Genomic DNA, 17,320 nt, shown 5'->3' with positions numbered 1-17,320 from the left:
AAATGTTCTAGGCGGGAAGAAACTATTTAGCCCGGTTGTGCCTTTCTGCGGACAGTCGTTGAAATAAGCTAAAACGGCGTGACACGCCAGACCATGAACATGCTCTACATAAACAAAGTACCTGGCCGTGCGAACTGGCGCCAAACGGTACGACAATTTCAACGGGTCTGCGCTGCACGGTTGCGCATTCCGGTAAGGCTAGTAATATCCGCTAGGAGGATTTCGGCAACCACTAGCAACGACATCACCAACTCCATGGGATTCAGGCAAGTAGGTGGCAAATGACCGGCGCAACGAAGGGTGCAATAATATGGGTAACCTGATATTCCAGTGTAACAGACTCAAATACCGTGACTATCCCACTCGGGTATAGCACCAAATCTCTGTGTAGCGGCGGCCTATCTTGCTTGCCTCGAATCAATCCACTCCATCTACCTCTATTGTCTACCACGCTTCAGAAGGAGTAATCCCTCTTTCATCGCCTCTTGGACCCCAGTTCTGTTCTGCATGTGGCTCGCTTCCAACCCCTTTGGTCGATTTCGAATTTATATCCAAAAGTCTCTTTACCTTGTCGATGTTCGCTCTGAGGCTGTCATGTACCTCGAGACATTGCGTACTCGAGGCCAAGAAGCCGTCGACTAAAACCCGAGTCATCTGGTGGCGGCCAAACAGGCCACCCGAGCAGGGTTCGCGGCGCTTGGACACACGTAGCTCGCCTAGCAGTGGCAGCACCTTTTCGAGTGTCTTGAACTGGTGCTAATGTCTCGCCGGACGGGTTTCGCGCAATTTCCTGTTCCATCACATCCCGGGACGAACCCAAGTCTGACATAACTCCATCCCAGAAGCCAGCCGAATCCTCCAGACACTGCTGCAACGCATTGCTAAGGTCCAGACGGAGGCGGTAGAGGCGAGAGTTGCACTCGCCGGTCGACAGCTGAGCATTCTCCACCGTCGAGCCTAGACCAAAGTCCAACTCAGCCCCTATTGCTCGAGTAGAGCTTATGGAATTGGACGATGCCCATGCCACCACGATTCAGAGTGGCCAAGTCCTGCTCATGGCTATTTTGCAAGTGCAACCCTTTCAATAAAGTCGTGTCCTCGGGTCCGTTGAGTTCGGATTTGAACATGGACAATGCATGGTCCCAAATCGGGTCCTCGGGGAGCAAAATGATCTACCCATGTTGGTGTCCGGGGTGGACCATGGCCAACCTTGGGAGACTGTGTTGGAAACGACAGAGAGTGTGACGGGGAATTCGGTGCCTAATGATGACGAGGACATGAGCGTGTCGCAAGGAGCCTGGGGAGAGAGTGATGCTTGCTTTTTAGGTCGAATGGCTCCCGTATTCAGGCTACCGGGCGTAGTGGTCGATAAACTGCCTTTGCGGCCTGGGAGGGTTGTGCTGCATAGCGAGCCCAGGGCCAGACATCGGCCGCAGGGTGGGGAAGTGTTGTCGAGGGGTGGGCACCGCAGCTTGTTTCTGCGGCATCTATCACAGGCATTTGTAGATCTACTTGGTTAGCGAGAGGCTCATGAACAACATGACAAGCGGCGTTCCAATTGACTCGAAGGGCCTGTCTGTCAGCCTGGGCTGCAATTAGTATAGAAGCGCACTTGGAAGTGCAAGTCAACAAGAAAGTGACGATGGCACCTAGAACAGAAAGACGAGCGAGTAGCTTCTGATTTCTGTAACATCCTCAAACTAGTACTGCGTATATATCTGCTTATTTTCAAGTGTAGGTGCAGTCCAATAGCCAATCCAGATCCCTACAGACAGACCTACTTACTTACCCTGATTGCAGTGTCAGGGAAATCTCTAATCCATATGCCGGTAGATCCACTGGCAAAGGGGCAGTTTTACCGCATATATTCCACTACAAGTTCTACAGAATTCTTGCAGAGCCTCACATGTTGAGCAAGCTCTGGAGCTGTTGTGCTACATGGTCGACTCTCTTGACAACGTACTGGAATACCTAAGTATTTCAAGTACTTATTTTAGAGGTCGACATCAACCCCTAGTACCTCAAAGCCCATGACTTCCTTGACCTTGACGGCGCGCCGGGTCCGCCAACCGTCGTGGAACTGCTCCAGGCAAGCATAGCGCCCGCCGGTGCGCCCCAGGGCCTCGAAGCAGATGGCGTCGGAATCAGCGTCGGTAATGCAGTCTAGTGCATAGCGGATCGGTACACCCCGCACCAGCGAACGGATTTGGTCAACGCAGGGTGAGGATGGCGTGTTGTAAGAAGCCACACTGACAGCGCCATACTTGACGGCAAGCCCTGCCGATGCCGCCGATGTAACTGCAATGGCATTGTAGCCGCTCCTGGCGATTGGATTGATTAGTGTTTATGCTATCTTGAGAATGCAGCGCAGGGGAAGGTCGTGAAAAACTAAAGAATTGAAGGATGAGTCCAATATGGGCTAGTGACAGTGGACCCCCCACTTACATGCTAAGGTACCAGTGGCTGTGGCTCCTCCGTACGCGAGCACTGGTTGTCGCTTTTCCGTTGGCTTGCTAGGCAATCCTGATAATGCGAGTGCGTTCGAGTCAGAGAAGGCCATACTCAAGGTCGACCAGCCAACACCACCCAATGCAGCTCCCTGCAGATCGGTCCAGGTGGGGGGTACGCAGACCAACAACCTCGAGTCGACAGCCAGATAGTGGGCGAAAGAGCCACCCGTGTCGCCAAGCTTGTAGGGGAATGCAGCACCGCAAACGCGAGTCCCAACAGGGTGCTCAGCGGGGTCGCCAACCGTGTCGATAATGCCGCAAAAGTCGCATCCAGCCGTGGTGCCATCTATGGGGAAGTGCATCATCATCTTGTGGTCGTTGGGGTTCAGAGCCACGGCCAGAACACGGACCAGCACATGGTAGGGCGAGACCAAGCCCGGCACCGGGACCGAGTGGGATACGGTTAAGGGGAGCTCGCCCTTGTTGCTGCTCCCCTGAATAACAACTGCTGTTTGGGTCTTTAGGGCCATGTTGCTGTGATTGCGTCTTTGGGTCAAAGGGCGATGTATAATGGACTGCTCCTGTCTACAAACTGCGTGGTTTTCAAGACATTTCACTTGCTCTTCATCGACTCAGATTTCGTATTACCCAAATATGCCACTCTCATACTCCCCCACTTGGCTTCCTTGTGATCGAAGGGGCCAACTGTCATGTATAATATGCATGGTCGGGTATCCGCCATCCGGCGCAAGAAATGCCGCTGGCATTCTTAACACAGATATCATCATGCAGTCACACTGGGAGAATTGGTTTGCCATCCGAATCGTGGCATGATGCGGACTCATCCGCATATTAGCAACTCAGCGTCTTGCGATCATAGTGCGTCCCACACTGCACGTGGGGCAAAGGTACATCTTTTCAGACATGCAAATTCTTAGTGTGCCCAATGCAATAGCTACATATTGAGAAGATATTGCGTAGGCTTACTGAGCCTAATGCCAGCGAGGCATCCGCTGCTGCAGGTTTTTTTATGTCTTCTCCATCCGCACCACTAATACAGGCTCTTCACTCGCATTGCGCAAAGTAGCTGATTCACAAATATTACTTCTCAAGTTGTTTGAGACATCAAGTATCCATTCCTTACAACAAGGGTATTATGACCCAAGGGGCAAGGGAAATCGAGTGTGTGAGCCCATTATAGGAATGTAATAGGTTAGTACCGATCGATATGCATACCTGGTAAGATGTACAACGCAGTGTCTTAGTTCAGATAAACACATAACAGGCCAGTGGGGGCTCTCTTCAAATATGTCTCTATTGCAGCTAGCTACCCTTGCGGCGTGTACCCCGTGGCTCTTGGTCTGTTAAGTGGAGAAAGAAGACGTCCGTCCTAAAATACATGTCGAAAACGGCGACGAAGGACAAACAAGAAACAAAGAACCCAAAAACAGACCGCAAGGATAACAGAAAAACCTAATACCAAATCTAGCAATAGTATTGATTGTAGCAGATTAAAGAAAAAGAAGAACAGATACCCCCTCCATCCCCTCTTACCTCCGGGAAGGGAGGAAACAAAAGAAAAGCCCCATCTCTCCGGGCCCCTGCCCAGAAACAAGTTCAACAAAACAAATACAATCAAATCTAGCTACCAGCAGGTAGCAACCAGCGGTGAGCCAACTAAGCCTTGCAAACTCTGCCCGCAGCATCTGTGGTGTGCTCGTCACCACCAACAGACATGGGGCTCCAAAGAATGTGGTCGGGATCGTACTTGTTCCTAATCTCAAGAAGAGGGTCATACTTGTCGTCTCCAAATCCCGTCATCTTCCAGTTCCCGCGATACAAGGGGTCAATCTCGTTCATGTAGATACCACCGCTGGGGGTGGCTTCCTCAAGCGCAGGCACCAAATCGTCAACAGTGAACTCCTTAAGCCCCAGCATGTCATCGAAGGGGACGCTGCGGTCCCAGAGACTGATAATGACGCAGAGGGCCATGGCATCGCGCCAGATCGAGAGCACGGCGTTGTCGCTGCCACTCCAATTGCCGACGCTGATGGCGTGGTAGCCGAAGGTGAAGCGGCCGTCCCGTGCGTTGGTGATGCATTTGAGCACGTCCATAACGCGTTGGGACTCGGGGCTTGAGGGGTTGGTGAAGAGGGATCGTGGCAGGATGCGGCTTGTGAAAATGGAGGTGGCAGCCATCTCGTTGCCGTAAGGGAGCGGGCCGTAATCTGGTTCCTAATGGCTATAGTCTGTTAAATCCCAGGCGTCAGTAACTACTATTTGTATCTTTTCTCAGAAGAGAGGGCGAAGCCATGTCTTGATAGGTAAGACTCCGTTGCACAGCACAGATTCTATCACCCCCTGAGACACTCCAGGCATGGAAGATAGGGGCTCCGAGATTTACTCACAGGATTCGTCGGTGCGAGTTTCCAATGTGTAAGTGACGCTCATGTCGCCGAAATCCTGTAGCAAGGGGGCCCACACTGACGGAGAGGGCCGTAAAGGTAGTATTAGTCTGGGCCCAAGTCAGAGTGTTGCCATTATCAGTGCAATTGAGCATGAAGTTGTAAAGCCTCGCTGTGGCATACCAGTACGTTTCAGTCCACACGCCGCTAATATCGAAGGAAAAGCGGCCGCCTGCAACGATGCCCTCGGGGTAAGTCCTGGTAGCCATGCTGACAGCGACTCCTCAGGTGCCTCCGTCGCCGTTTATAGCCCAGAATAGATCCGCATATTCGCCATCGGGACTCGCCGTCACCAGTTAACCTTGGGGTGTCACAACTTCCCACTCGATTAATGAGTCGGCTGCCATGCCGTGCTTGCTGTTGAGCAACGTGTGGCCACCGGCGATTCCCACCGTTGGGCACTCTCCTCCCACCATTCGGTACCCGACTGCGCGCATGTACTCCATGGCTTGGTAGCCTTGCGTACCCGCTGCAAGCTTCACAGCTGGGCCGGTATAGTTGCTGCTCTCGTAGTTCTGGATAACTTCATGGCCTTGTAAATTGTGTGTCCACAGGGCGAGAGCTCCCTTGTCGGTGGAGCTTCCTGCATAACTAGAGAAAATTTAGCTACGAGTAACGGTGATTTGAGGAGATCATTAACTCACTCATGTCCAGTGTTGTTGACGACGAGGCGGACGTTGTGCTGTTTGGCAAACTGGAGACCGGCAACGATATCGTCGGCTGATGAAACGTTCGATTGCGTAGTCGGCGTGGTTACCCAGTTCGTAGAATCTGGTTCCTGGGTCGTGTGTGGCAGCTAGTCATCCCCCTACGCATGTTGATGACACGATCAAGATCTCGTGGTTGAGTACATAGCCCTGAATATACCTCAGGGGCACCGACCGGATTGCCTATACGGTTGCTCGGATTCCTTCGGGGCCTTCACGTTGCGGAAGTAACACCAGCACCTCTCAGGACTATGCATTCTCATCCTCGCCCACGCACCCACCCACACACAGTCACGCGCAGTAAAATTATTTTCCTTGCGCCTATCACCGCCCAAAATCAAATCCTGGTGGCTATGAGATCTAAAAAAGACAAGCGACCTCGGATTCGTCATATATTTGAGGCTGTGTAACATAGGGCCTAAAGAGCCACACTTTCCTAGAGCATGGTAACTGGGCTACATTAATTTATGAATGAATAAACCTTCTGAATCAGGCCTTGCTACCACAATAATATCTATATCCATGAGCACGAGTCCCAGAACAAATGAGCTTACAGGTAGCATGGTTTTCTATACTCAGCGTTCCGAAGAATTCACTAGACTATCAAAGAATAGACCACTTCTGTGGTTCCCTCGTTCCTAATAACAATATAAGCACAATCATCCACTCATCCTCGGAATTCGACCCGAGTGTTGTTCCAAACAGCCTCTTTCAGCTGATATTGCTTCTGTAGTCAGTCTTCTAGATCTTAGTGCATCTTGGAGATAAGCGACTCTAACAATAGACAGCCCGGTATCAGGATCAAAGCTACTTCAATAGCTTTTCTCAGATATTATTTAGATTCCAGCACTAAAACTGTGCTAGTTTTCAATTCCTTGCTTAGAGTAGCCAGCAGACTTAAAGTCGAGGCCTCGGCAGTTGTACAATTTCTGCATGTTAGCGCAGATCACTTACACGACGTAGCGGGGCACTAACGCAGGGCGGGGATCCTAGATCATAGTGTGGGGGTCGTTGTAGTATTCAAGTGCTATTGGCAGTACGAAATGCCAGTCAGTTCACATCTAGGTTTGCTGAAGCAAAGCTGTTTTCGCTACGATACTGGGGGAGCGTGTTATATTGGTAGGAGCGCCTGTAAACCTGCATTTGGAAAAGTGTATATTATAGGGATAAGTGGTCCATAGTTGTGTAGACACGCGCCAGCCTACAGCATGAATTAGATTTCCAGCCTGCTTACAGCATCACTGGCTGAGCCTGGCCCATAAAAAGGCATCTTGCTAATGGGAGAGTCGGGAGAGAGAGGACGCGAGAGAAAAGCTAGCATCCACCTGGGTTTGCTATGATCGGTAGGGTACCACTGCAGCTTCAAGTTACTTCTTACAAGATTCTATAAGTCGTAGGCACTTCCTATAGTCTCCCCTCCCTAGCCTGCATTGGTCACACCCTTACTTACATATTGCTTAAGTGCTCTTAGTATAAGGCAGAAGGCTCGGTGGTGAGTGGCATCCAAGAAATGTGCCACCATAAAAATGAATCCTTTCGGAAACCGGAGTGCCTGATTGGCTCTAAACTCCCCGAAGGAGTCGTTTTGTATGACGGATAATAATCCAAGCTAGACTATATGCAGACAATAGACTCTAGGTCAATTCCTTCGCAGATGTAAGCTTATTAACTCCCTTATAGGCATCGGCATGCCTTAACTCAGTTGGAGAATTGGCCCGTCCCGATTGGCCCATTCCTCCACGGGCACCTCGGACTCACACAGATGTCATTGGTCCAGGATGAGTACTGTTTCGATGCAACCTGGTATCAAAGAGGGCTAGCTATTTTCTCGGAATGGCAACGCTGTGATTGGCTTCAGTTTGAAGCAATACAGGAACTTGCTTCTCTATGCGTGTTTTTCTTCCCAGGACTCCTTCTCTTTCTTGCATTTCCGGTGATGTAAAAATACGATCACCTGCGTCTTTCGAGAAGAGACAGAACTTTGATATTTAATCCACCATCTATCGCCGCCAATATTCGTCTACAGTCCAAAATGTCGCTGAAGAGTTCTTTGACGCAGGCCTTCCCGCCGAAACCTCGCTTCACCGAGTCGCAGGTGCCAGATCTTTCCGGGAAAGTCTACATCGTGACGGGTTCCAACACAGGTGTCGGCAAAGAATTATTACATCTATTCTCACGCAAAAAGTCGCTCTCTCGCACTCCATCTGATTACCACTGAACCGAGCTGACTCAGTTGTAATCCGTAACAGGGAAGGAACTCGCACGCATGCTCTATTCCAAGAATGGCAGAGTCTACATGCTCGCTCGCTCAGCCGATAAAACAAACAAAGCCATAGCCGACATCAAGAAGGCCGTGCCAGCCTCTAAGGGAGCCATGACCTTCCTGCGCCTGGATCTCGCCGACTTGAGCTCCATCAAGGCCACCGTGGAGCGTTTCCTCGCCATGGAAGGTCAGCTCCATGTGTTTTTCAACAACGCCGGCATTATGTCGTCTGAAAAGAAGCTCACCACGACACCCCAGGGCTACGAGCAGCACGTTGGGATCAACGTTTTGGGCGGCTTTTTGCTCGCGCGGCTGCTCACACCCATTTTGGTTGGAACTGCCAAAACGTAAGTTTTCTCGCCTTGCTTTTGTCTGGCTGAATATGCAGCAGCCTGTCGAAACAGGGAGGTTCTTCGGATCGCGCTCTTTTGCCCCCAAATCACCCAATATATACAGAAACTTGACCCAGGAGCTGATTCTCACGGATCCAGGGCACCGCCAAACATAGTTCGAGTCGTCTGGCTCGCCTCTTCCGCGGCCGAGATGTTCGGCGAGAAAAATATCGGCGCCACAGGGGACATGATGCAAACCGAGGTCCTCGCCAAGAAGTCCGGTAACGAGCGGTACTGGTTCAGCAAGGTAGGCAATTGGTCCCACGGCGTCGAGTACGCTCTACGCCACAAGGCCGACGGCGTCATCAGTGTCCCCGTGAACCCGGGGAATTTGCAGTCAGCCCTGTACCGTGACCAGGGTATCGGAATGAGGATTGTCACAAAACTGATTATGTATCCGCCTGTCAACGGAGCGTACACGGAGCTTTATGCTGGCCTTTCGCCAGATATCACTATTCAGAAGACTGGGTGCTGGGGTAAGTGTTTGCTCAGTTTGCCTAACCCTCCCGACCCCGAAAACAACAAGGACCTTAGTTGGCTGACTATAACCACCCGCTAGTTGTTCCATTTGGTCGTGTATACCCATCAGAGAAGATCTGAACAAGGCGATCAAGTCGGAGGCCGAGGGTGGAACGGGAGGAACGCGGAAGTTCTGGGAGTGGACCGAGGACCAAGTTAGACCATACCTCTAAGATTTGGATTCCGTATTCTCTACCGTGTTTTCCGCCGTCTGTACTGGTTTGGGGGACTTTTGGGAAGGATTAGGGAGGGAGTGGGCTTGTCATAATAATAACCTTTCGACTAGATTTCTTTTTTATCACTAGCAATAGAGAAAACTAGGTTTCATTTGGAGCCTGATACCGCTATTAGAATACAGGAGTCAGCCCCGGGCATCTTCTCCAAGGGCACAACACACTCCGTCTTGTCGAAACCAGGTTTCACGTACTAAATGCCTTTCCAAGGTGGATCACCAATGGCAGGGTGGCCTTCGTCAGCCTGTTGGCTGGAAACTGGAACCGGGAAACTACTCGAGGCGCGGGGCTTGTATCCAGCCTTCTAGGCTTGCTGGGACCAACGCCAATCATAGCGTTGCATTTCCGAGCATAGAAGTAGGTTGGTAGTTAAGTCTGGGATCTCCACCCTTTCCCATGTGTACAATATTATATATGGTTTACGGCCATTGGCTTGGAAACTATAGGCTTTAATTGGCCCGATTTATCATGTCTTGACATACAGCGTTTCCTACAGATAGGAGAGTCGTAAGAGGTACTTCTGTTGAAGGATGCATGCCGTGCGAGATATCCTAGCTCCAAATTCTGTGAAACAACACATTACTCTACGGACTGGGAAGCCAACCTCCCGAGCACCGAAACAACTGCGGGTAATAAGTAGCCAGCGGGCCAGTCTTTACCTCAGCCCCTATCAGCATCCCAAATTAACATAAAACTTCTCTTACAATATTCTCCCTCAGCATCTCAAAATGCCCACTCAAGGCGCATCTTTCAACCCAGACACCGATATCCCTTCCCTAGAGGGTAAGGTCATCCTCATCACCAGTGCCAACAGTGGAATGGGGAAGCAATCTGCTCTACAACTCGCCAAGCACAAGCTGGCACACATCTGGATGGCCGCTCGTAGCCCTGAAAAGGGCAATGAAGCCGTTGCCGATATTGAAAGCCAAATACCGGGTGCGAATGCCACCTTCCTAGAGCTAGACCTCTGCTCCTTCGACTCAATTAAGAGTGCCGCCAAGGCGGTGCTCGAGTCTTCGCCCCGACTGGACATTCTGTACCTCAATGTTGGACGTAAGTAGTCCCCCTTTTCTATTCTCCCGGATTTCCCTCTCACAGCATGCTGAGCAACTCCCGCCGCTAGTCTTCGGCTGCCCCCCCTAAGCTGACCAAGGACGGCTACGAAATCCAGATGGGCACCAACCACCTTGGTCACGCCCTCCTTCTGAAGCTCCTTACGCCTCTAATGGTCAAGACAGCCAGTTCTCGCCCCGTGCGCGTCGTCAGCCTCGCCTCAGCCGCCCGGAAGTACGCCGGTCCCGAGAAGATCCAATTTGAAACGCTCAAGTCCCTTGAGGGTGTCACACCTTTGAACCGTTACGTGCAGAGCAAGATCGCCATCATGCTGTACCCGCAGGAGTTCACCAAACACCACCCGGAGTTGACCATAGTCTCGATTGACCCGGGCGTGGTGTCAACGCAGCTATTCTCGCGGGAGCCTGGCGATGAGCAGGTGTTGCACCTGCAGACTGAGTTGGCGCCGAAACTCGTCCGACCTGTTGAAGAGGGCGTTAAGAACCAGTTGTGGGCGGCGACGGCCGAAGGGGTGGCGAGTGGCCTGCACTATGAGCCTGTTGGAGTGTATGACCCTCTAGTCTCATACTCGACACGGAGCTGGCGAAGAATGTCTGGGAGTGGACTCAGAAGGAACTGAAAGGGCAGTAAATCTGAGAGGCTCGAATCCGACTCTCCGTCGTGAGACCTTTGACTCACAGACCAATTGGCCAGAATTTCTTGTCTTCTTAACGGTTAAAAGCCAGACCCGTGGCCCCGAAGGCTTCTGTTAGAACTCTATCTTCATTACACTCTTCCTTTGCGATTCCAGTTGGCGGACCGAGAACGTATTCTTTCGTTATGACTTCGTAGCCGCCCTCACTCTTATTCCGTTTGCAGTTCAACACCGCTTTTCCTGACGGGCTGTCAGGCAAGACAACTTGAACGTCATGTACCCTGCGCGACGCTGGCAGCGTTGGTAAACTCAGGTCCTGGTCCTGGGGCGGGCTTTTCAAAGGAAAGTCGTCGTCAACTGGGGTATCCTTGTAATAGTCCCCTTCTTCAATCTGCATAATCTCTTCTGCCACCGAGGCTACAAAAATTGCATTCCAAATGCCCTCCTTGCTGGGAAGTGCGCGCAGGAGTTTGATGGCTCCGAGTCTAATACAGTGAACCCGGCAGTGGAGGGTCGTATAATACAGAGGGGGTCCAGCCAATATCGGCATTGAAGAGAGACAGCTCCGAGCCTGATCGGAAAACGGGGTTGTTCGAGTTATGAATGGCTCGAACAGCTTCCAAAAATTTAATTGCATGGATGATGATAGAGGAGAAGCCGTGGCAGTGAGTCTCGAAAGTCATCTCGTTATCCGGCCAAAGACATGCGTCAGCTATAATATTGGTTATGAGATGGTACAGATATAGTAACTGGTACCTGACCTTAGAGATGGCGACAGATAATAACATGCAGGAGATAAGAGCGACACGAAGCGACGCCTTATCCCCGGAAACGAATTGAGGCTGAAGGAGGTGGTTTATGGCCTTGCTATATTGGCGCAGAGTGAATTGTTCCAGTCGGTCAGGATCCCCCTCCGACCCCAATCCAGCCACGCCAACGGTGACTCTCTTGTGAACAGATCTGAGGGCTTGCATGGCGCAGAAGATGGACGGCTCTTCCAAGCTTGCTCGGATAACCAGCGAGCCCCAGAAGGAGGATCCAAACGGCCCCTGTAACTTCACGGCGGTCCGACCCCGAAACCATTCCAGACAGCAAAGCTCATCCTTACTCTCTGGGGTAATGGTGCTGAGTACATGCTTGATTGGGCCGGAACGAACAAGATCGAGGGAGGTGTTCCCTCCTCCCCAAATTCCATAACCCTGACAAACCCGGCCACTCGACAGGCATCTCGCACAGGCCGGTCTTCCCTCGTCACACTTCACTTTCCGAGTCCTCCAGCATGATGAGCAAATTGACGTGAATTTCTGAAAAGGAGAGGTGGATTGACTTTAGAGAGGCTGGCTCACTTGCAAGTTCGGCATCCACTCTTTACCTTGGTTGCCTTCTCCTTCGCTTTCATCTTCGAATTGCTATTGCCTGCATATCCGCAATTTCGGGTCCCCGATTGTTGCTGGCGTCTCGCACTGGCTAGAGGCATGCTTTCTTCGTACCAGATATCTCATTTATGCAAGCGAACAAATCAACTGTTGTCTGTCCTGAATTTGTCAGATGTGACGTTGGTTTCATCATGTGACACGGATTTACAGCAGATCTACTATGTAAACCCCGACTCCCTGCACCACCCCAATCGTGGTTAGTGATAGCCCTCACCTCGACCCACTTGTAAGGCTCATGATGAGTATCCACTCTCAACCGCTTCGCTCGGACGGGAGGCCCTCAATCAAGTACTTACAAAGGCACTCAAGTAATCTGTCGCTGCCATCCACTTCGCGATGCAGATTAGTAGGCCCAACAGAAATATTCGGTTACGGATTTTCCGGTGTTGCGCTCCCTCTTGTAGCAAGCGTTGGATGCTCGAAACAGTCCAGCATTATTGTAGGTGCTCTGAAGATTGCGCGTATCCATACTTTGCTACGGTAAGCCTGAACGAGGCGTCTCTCTTTCGTTGACAAAAGCGTCACTTTTAAGGTCTTTGGTAAGAATCTCAAATCTACCGGCATCTGGGCCGATAAAAAACCAGTCCTCCACATCTGTAGAGCGAATATGTCGCCTATAGACTGGGTCATGCAGATGTTATCATTCGTCTTCAGGTGTAGGAACTCCCTCTTCTTCACAATTCTAAAGCGCGTTAAATTGGCTCGATCTGTTCTCATTGAGGTCTTGAAGTCGAGTTGGACACTTGTTGAGTAGGGTGGGCTGGACATTGTGTAGGTCCCCCTTTTTCTCATTGAAACTGTGAACCAAGAACCAAGCCCGATGGTCATGGGTCAGAAACACGTGGATATGTGGTTTGAAGTGCGCGGGAAAAAAGAAGAAAGACCTGTGATGGGAATAATCCCAAGCTATTATTGTAACGAAACCTCTAATAGTCTAGCTGCGTAAACCACTAAAGAGTCTGTAAGGGTTTGTGCTAGTAAGTAAGTCCTGCTGCGGAGTCCTCAAGCAATAATATCGGGGTCTGACGTATGGAGTATAGTGCTTTGGGTAACTGAAGTATTCAAGTAGTGTAATCGGGAATAGAGTCGTTAAGGCAGTTTGCCTCACCAATGGGTTAGATTGATGCTTAGATTGATCACTGAAGTAGAGACGGTCTATCTATGAAATGCCTGGGAGTCCTGTCCCTTATATATCCATCTCTCCTTCACTGATCTCGTTGGATCACTTGGATCACGTCGCTCCTGGTGATCCCAAGTAGGGGATCACTCTGCCAAGCGTGATCCCTATCACGTGACCTCTTCCTCCAGTCGAGGGCCTAGTTGTTCCTTTCCGTCCTTATGGGGCTTTGTTCCTGCGGGGTTCCGTCATGGCCTATTGTAGGGCCTGTCGGGTTGGTTTTGGCCAGGTTAGAGCCAACGGTTCGTAACAATTATCCTAGCCACCCCCCTCTTCTTGCTGGAAGATACTCGAAGCAACCGAAATGGGAGGAGCGAGGATGAAGCGTTTAGGGTCTATAGGAGATGGACAGGGCTGAACGTAGATGGCGGAATGTTCGTAGATATTATCGCCAAGGTGCGTGAATAGATTCTTAAGACTAGGGAAGCGGATAGTGACCAGGATTCAGCGAGGTATCGTAAGAAGCCTTATAACTAGATACTAGAAACTGTCTTGATAGGTGGAAATAAATTGGATATCATAGGGAGCCATGATTTGCGACCTTGGGAATGGTGCTGGCGAATCACTACAACTATGTTTATATAGTTCTGTCGGTCTTCTCGTACTTCCCCTGGATATCTAGGACGAGTACGGGGTTTTTCATGCTATCAAGTGTGCGTGGATGCTCGCGGCTTAGCGCCGTCTCTTCAGCTCGAGGGTTTGCCGATGTATCCGCCCGGCCTTCTCGTACTTCCTAAGTAATTTTCAACTTTCCCCAAGATTGAATAGAAGAGCCTTATATATCTGGTTAGAACGGTCCTCTCGAAAGTCTAGTACCGACTGCCTATGCGGTAAATAACTTATCCAGATCTCCCTGTTCTCGTGCTTAGGGAAGGGTTACACCTTTAATAGGTGCTGTATGATATTCGTAGGCTATTCTCAACCTGTAGCTAGTTACGTGCAGCTAGTCGAACAAGTCGGAGTCGCCCCGCTAGATAATAAACGTATAACCTTTTAAAGTGTTAATTAGTTCATCTTCAAAATCATCCTCTTCTAAGAGAAGTAAGGATGCCAGGATATCCTTCTCTGAGAGGAAATATATTAACCTTAGGTAATCTGCAGCAAGTGGTTAATCTCGTGTAATATAGTCGCCGAAATTAGCCAAGTCGCGCCTACTGGGTTCTTCTAAGCCTCGTAGCGGCGGCGATCCCGTAAATGTCGGCTTAGCAGTTAATATAGTATTATCACTTAACTGTTAGTAATGAAGATACTAATTAGTTGATATCTCATCTCTATAACATATATGTAGACGCTTGTCTATTAGTAAGAGGCAAATCCGTAAGGTAGCCGAGTAACTTTACCGTACTTACAGAGTCGCGGCACTAGCGTCCCCCCACGTTACTTTTTAGCACCTTAAGGGCCTGATTCCTCACGGCTCATTTCTCCAACCCTTTTAACATTTTCCGGCTAGATGTGAAGTTTTGATACCGCAGTATGGTTTCTAGTCGCAGATAGGATTTAGCCTTTCCGGTTGAATAGAAGAGAGTCGGAGAGTGCTGTTACCAAATTTAGATCATCGCATTATCGATGATCAAGAGCCAGCTGCCAGCCCTTTTGTCTTACAGGGCGTTCTTCACAAGCAGCTTTGACGTCTGCCTTATCATCCTCGAGCCCTTTGACGCCGAGTGTTTGACTGGTCCTGAGATAGATGTTCTCAAAGCTGGTGATGTCCACGTTCGGGACCCAGAAGACAGAGCAGTCCTCATGGGTATCTAAGACCAGGTAGGCGGCCTCGAGGGCTACCTGGGGTTTGCCGACGCCTCCAAGGCCCTCTTTGGCGCTCCTCTGGCATTCATACTGGTTCGCACCCGGGGTGATTGTCTCAAGCTACTTCAGGACATTTTCACGCCCGACGAAATTGTCGTTTCGCCCAAACGGATCCATGAAGTAACGTTGCGGTACATAGGAGTTTTCTTAGATTGGCTTGTGCCCCAAAAACTCCAGACTTACTCGTTTGTGCAAATATTGATAATATGTGTTGAGGTCTTAAATAACGTTAATTTGGGCTTGAGAACTTGTTCAGACTGAAGTGGTCCATTAACAGGGGTTCCCGACCCCGGCCGGAGATACGAGTAGATTCCTCTTCTACTACCTATATACGGCCAAGTTATAGAAGTTCTTACACTACCGACCGTCCGTGCCGGTAGGTACCTGAATTCTTCGTTGCGTTCAGCGCATAGCAGGCCTTATTAGACATACACAGATGATAACTATCTATTATCAGGCAAGAAATATGCACAGATCTTGTAAACCCACATATAACATAACCAAACCGCCAAGGCTTTGTCCGATAAAGATAACCGGACGGTCTAGGACAGTAGTGCGAGAGCTGTGCAGGCTCCTCACCAAATCTTCGCTACAGAGTTCAAGACGAGTCTTAGGGCATTCACGTGCTGTCTTGACCCATAACTGTAGGCTACGATTCGTGCGTTTAGCATTACGGAAGGAAGCATCTCAGAGTATTTCAGCCAGCGGACATGTTTTTCTCCATCTTTCTAGGTCCACGACCAATCCACCTTCGCTCCGAGGCTGTGGACGGCAACAATGATATAGGGATTAGTTAGCTTAGAAGGCCGTTTAGGACAAACAAGACATACTCAACCTCAATTTCCTGACTAGCTGCATCGCTTGGCCGGAGATTCAGAACCTCGAGCGGCTGTTGATTCCAAGCTATCTGTGCTAGTTTCAATATACTGTCTAATTTAACATTCGGGACGCGCGAATTGGTGTCCTGTTTGGTTTTGGCCCTCCAGAGGCCATCTACGACAGAGAGAAAATAGAATTGTCGCGGTAAACTCTGTTACCTCAGCCGCCGATAGAGCTGGAAGTCAGGGGTCAGAGTCGAGGTTTAAGACGAAGGATTAGAAACGTAGTAAACGATTCTTAATGCTCGCGATTTCGCTGTCCTATATGCGGCGGTGTCAACGGTTATATCATTACAGTACCAGCCACGTTCGACTCGCTGCAACTTGGAGGATTCAAGCGATGAGAAGGATGCAATACTTCAACGCAGCACAAACAATAGCTGGTCATCTGCAAATTATAAAGTCGAACTCGGTGAGAAAGATAGTCTTCCGTCGAACGAGTTCTAAGTCGGCTAGACTGATCCAGCAGTATAGGCTGCCACGCGTCATCATGGGCTTGAGGAGATGTCAGACGGGATCGAGACTGTGGCCATGGAGCGACAAAGGACCTAAATACCTCTTTCTCGTCCATGCGTAGAACCGTCGAACCGTACTAACTTATTATTACTTAGCCACCTCCTTTTTCGTTCAGCTTCTAGAAGGCGAGGGGAACGATAATCCCGACGAGCCTCTCCGGTCGCTTCTACCCGTATCGTATCACAACTACGAAGATGGATTGGCCCCACCTTGAATATGTGACTTATATCAAGAAGGACTAGGTATGGAATAAGATTTGCGGGTGACTATGGGTCGCGGGATGGCCCATACCACTCAGCCCGTTACACTACCGATGGCTACTTGGTCGTAAGATCCTCGTCGCAGCAATAACTATTTAGTTTACACTTCCCTTCACATAATTCTCCCATTTCTCTATTCCCCCAGTAAATAATTGGTACTCAACAGCATAGCAACACTTGCTTTTCAACATTCATCATGGCAACTGCACGATATAGTCAGAGACCGTCGACTCTGGAGAGGAGTCATCCAAACTGATCCCTAGTCTCCGCCGACAGAGAGGCAATTCCCAATCAAGCTTTACACGCCGGATAAACGGCCCTATGTCGAATTCATCGGTCCCTGGGCTTTAGAGAGCAGAGACAAAACAACTCAACAGCAGAAACGCCCAACTCAGCCGGAGACGACACAGAACCCGATCAGCATCAAGCTTGTTGGAATGGGCCCCAGTGAACCGAGCCAAGGCTTTTCCAAAACTCCGAAGCAGAAGGAACTGCATCAGGCCTTTTGGT

General features: G+C 50.1%; 7 protein-coding genes across 7 annotated transcripts; 2 read left to right on the top strand and 5 right to left on the bottom strand.

The window, feature by feature from the left end:
- Window positions 1-2,376: 2,376 nt before the first annotated feature.
- On the bottom strand, window positions 2,377-3,056 carry BCR38DRAFT_439719 (chaperonin 10-like protein). The gene has a single exon (XM_040860653.1). It carries the CDS (start codon window positions 2,978-2,980, stop codon window positions 2,420-2,422), a length of 561 nt encoding a protein of 186 aa, XP_040713341.1. The 5' UTR covers window positions 2,981-3,056; the 3' UTR covers window positions 2,377-2,419.
- A 1,071-nt stretch (window positions 3,057-4,127) lies between these two features.
- On the bottom strand, window positions 4,128-5,124 carry BCR38DRAFT_487018 (uncharacterized protein; the record flags this gene model as incomplete). Its single annotated transcript, XM_040864102.1, has 2 exons — window positions 4,128-4,685; window positions 4,939-5,124. 2 exons carry the CDS (start codon window positions 5,122-5,124, stop codon window positions 4,128-4,130), a joined length of 744 nt encoding a protein of 247 aa, XP_040713340.1.
- An 87-nt stretch (window positions 5,125-5,211) lies between these two features.
- On the bottom strand, window positions 5,212-5,731 carry BCR38DRAFT_411146 (uncharacterized protein; the record flags this gene model as incomplete). Its single annotated transcript, XM_040858542.1, has 3 exons — window positions 5,212-5,506; window positions 5,560-5,686; window positions 5,728-5,731. 3 exons carry the CDS (start codon window positions 5,729-5,731, stop codon window positions 5,212-5,214), a joined length of 426 nt encoding a protein of 141 aa, XP_040713339.1.
- A 1,923-nt stretch (window positions 5,732-7,654) lies between these two features.
- BCR38DRAFT_467283 (uncharacterized protein) lies at window positions 7,655-8,969 on the top strand (the record flags this gene model as incomplete). Its single annotated transcript, XM_040862744.1, has 5 exons — window positions 7,655-7,772; window positions 7,872-8,232; window positions 8,377-8,753; window positions 8,837-8,853; window positions 8,883-8,969. The coding sequence occupies 5 exons, from the start codon at window positions 7,655-7,657 to the stop codon at window positions 8,967-8,969; spliced, it is 960 nt and encodes a 319-aa protein (XP_040713338.1).
- A 483-nt stretch (window positions 8,970-9,452) lies between these two features.
- On the top strand, window positions 9,453-10,733 carry BCR38DRAFT_494331 (uncharacterized protein; the record flags this gene model as incomplete). Its single annotated transcript, XM_040864721.1, has 3 exons — window positions 9,453-10,075; window positions 10,153-10,647; window positions 10,683-10,733. The coding sequence occupies exons 1-3, from the start codon at window positions 9,758-9,760 to the stop codon at window positions 10,731-10,733; spliced, it is 864 nt and encodes a 287-aa protein (XP_040713337.1). The 5' UTR covers window positions 9,453-9,757.
- Window positions 10,734-10,766: 33 nt separating this feature from the next.
- Window positions 10,767-11,622, bottom strand: BCR38DRAFT_30633 (uncharacterized protein). Its single transcript, XM_040854618.1, has one exon. It carries the CDS (start codon window positions 11,372-11,374, stop codon window positions 10,811-10,813), a length of 564 nt encoding a protein of 187 aa, XP_040713336.1. The 5' UTR covers window positions 11,375-11,622; the 3' UTR covers window positions 10,767-10,810.
- On the bottom strand, window positions 11,517-12,124 carry BCR38DRAFT_310326 (uncharacterized protein; the record flags this gene model as incomplete). The annotated part of the gene is made up of 2 exons (XM_040854647.1): window positions 11,517-12,009; window positions 12,084-12,124. Coding segments are annotated over 2 exons (534 nt in total), but the record flags the coding sequence as incomplete, so codon positions are not given.
- Between the last annotated feature and the right edge of the window lie 5,196 nt (window positions 12,125-17,320).

Source organism: Pseudomassariella vexata, assembly GCF_002105095.1.
Source record: "Pseudomassariella vexata strain CBS 129021 chromosome Unknown BCR38scaffold_10, whole genome shotgun sequence".
NCBI lineage: Eukaryota > Fungi > Ascomycota > Sordariomycetes > Amphisphaeriales > Pseudomassariaceae > Pseudomassariella > Pseudomassariella vexata.
Note: the sequence above shows the minus strand (reverse complement) of the source record. Positions and strands in the feature narration are given on the sequence as shown.

Excerpts from the sequence above, each read along its gene's own strand:
- BCR38DRAFT_439719 (XM_040860653.1), bottom strand. The coding sequence starts at position 2,980 with ATGGCCCTAAAGACCCAAACAGCAGTTGTTATTCAGGGGAGCAGCAAC.
- BCR38DRAFT_30633 (XM_040854618.1), bottom strand. The coding sequence starts at position 11,374 with ATGCAATTAAATTTTTGGAAGCTGTTCGAGCCATTCATAACTCGAACA.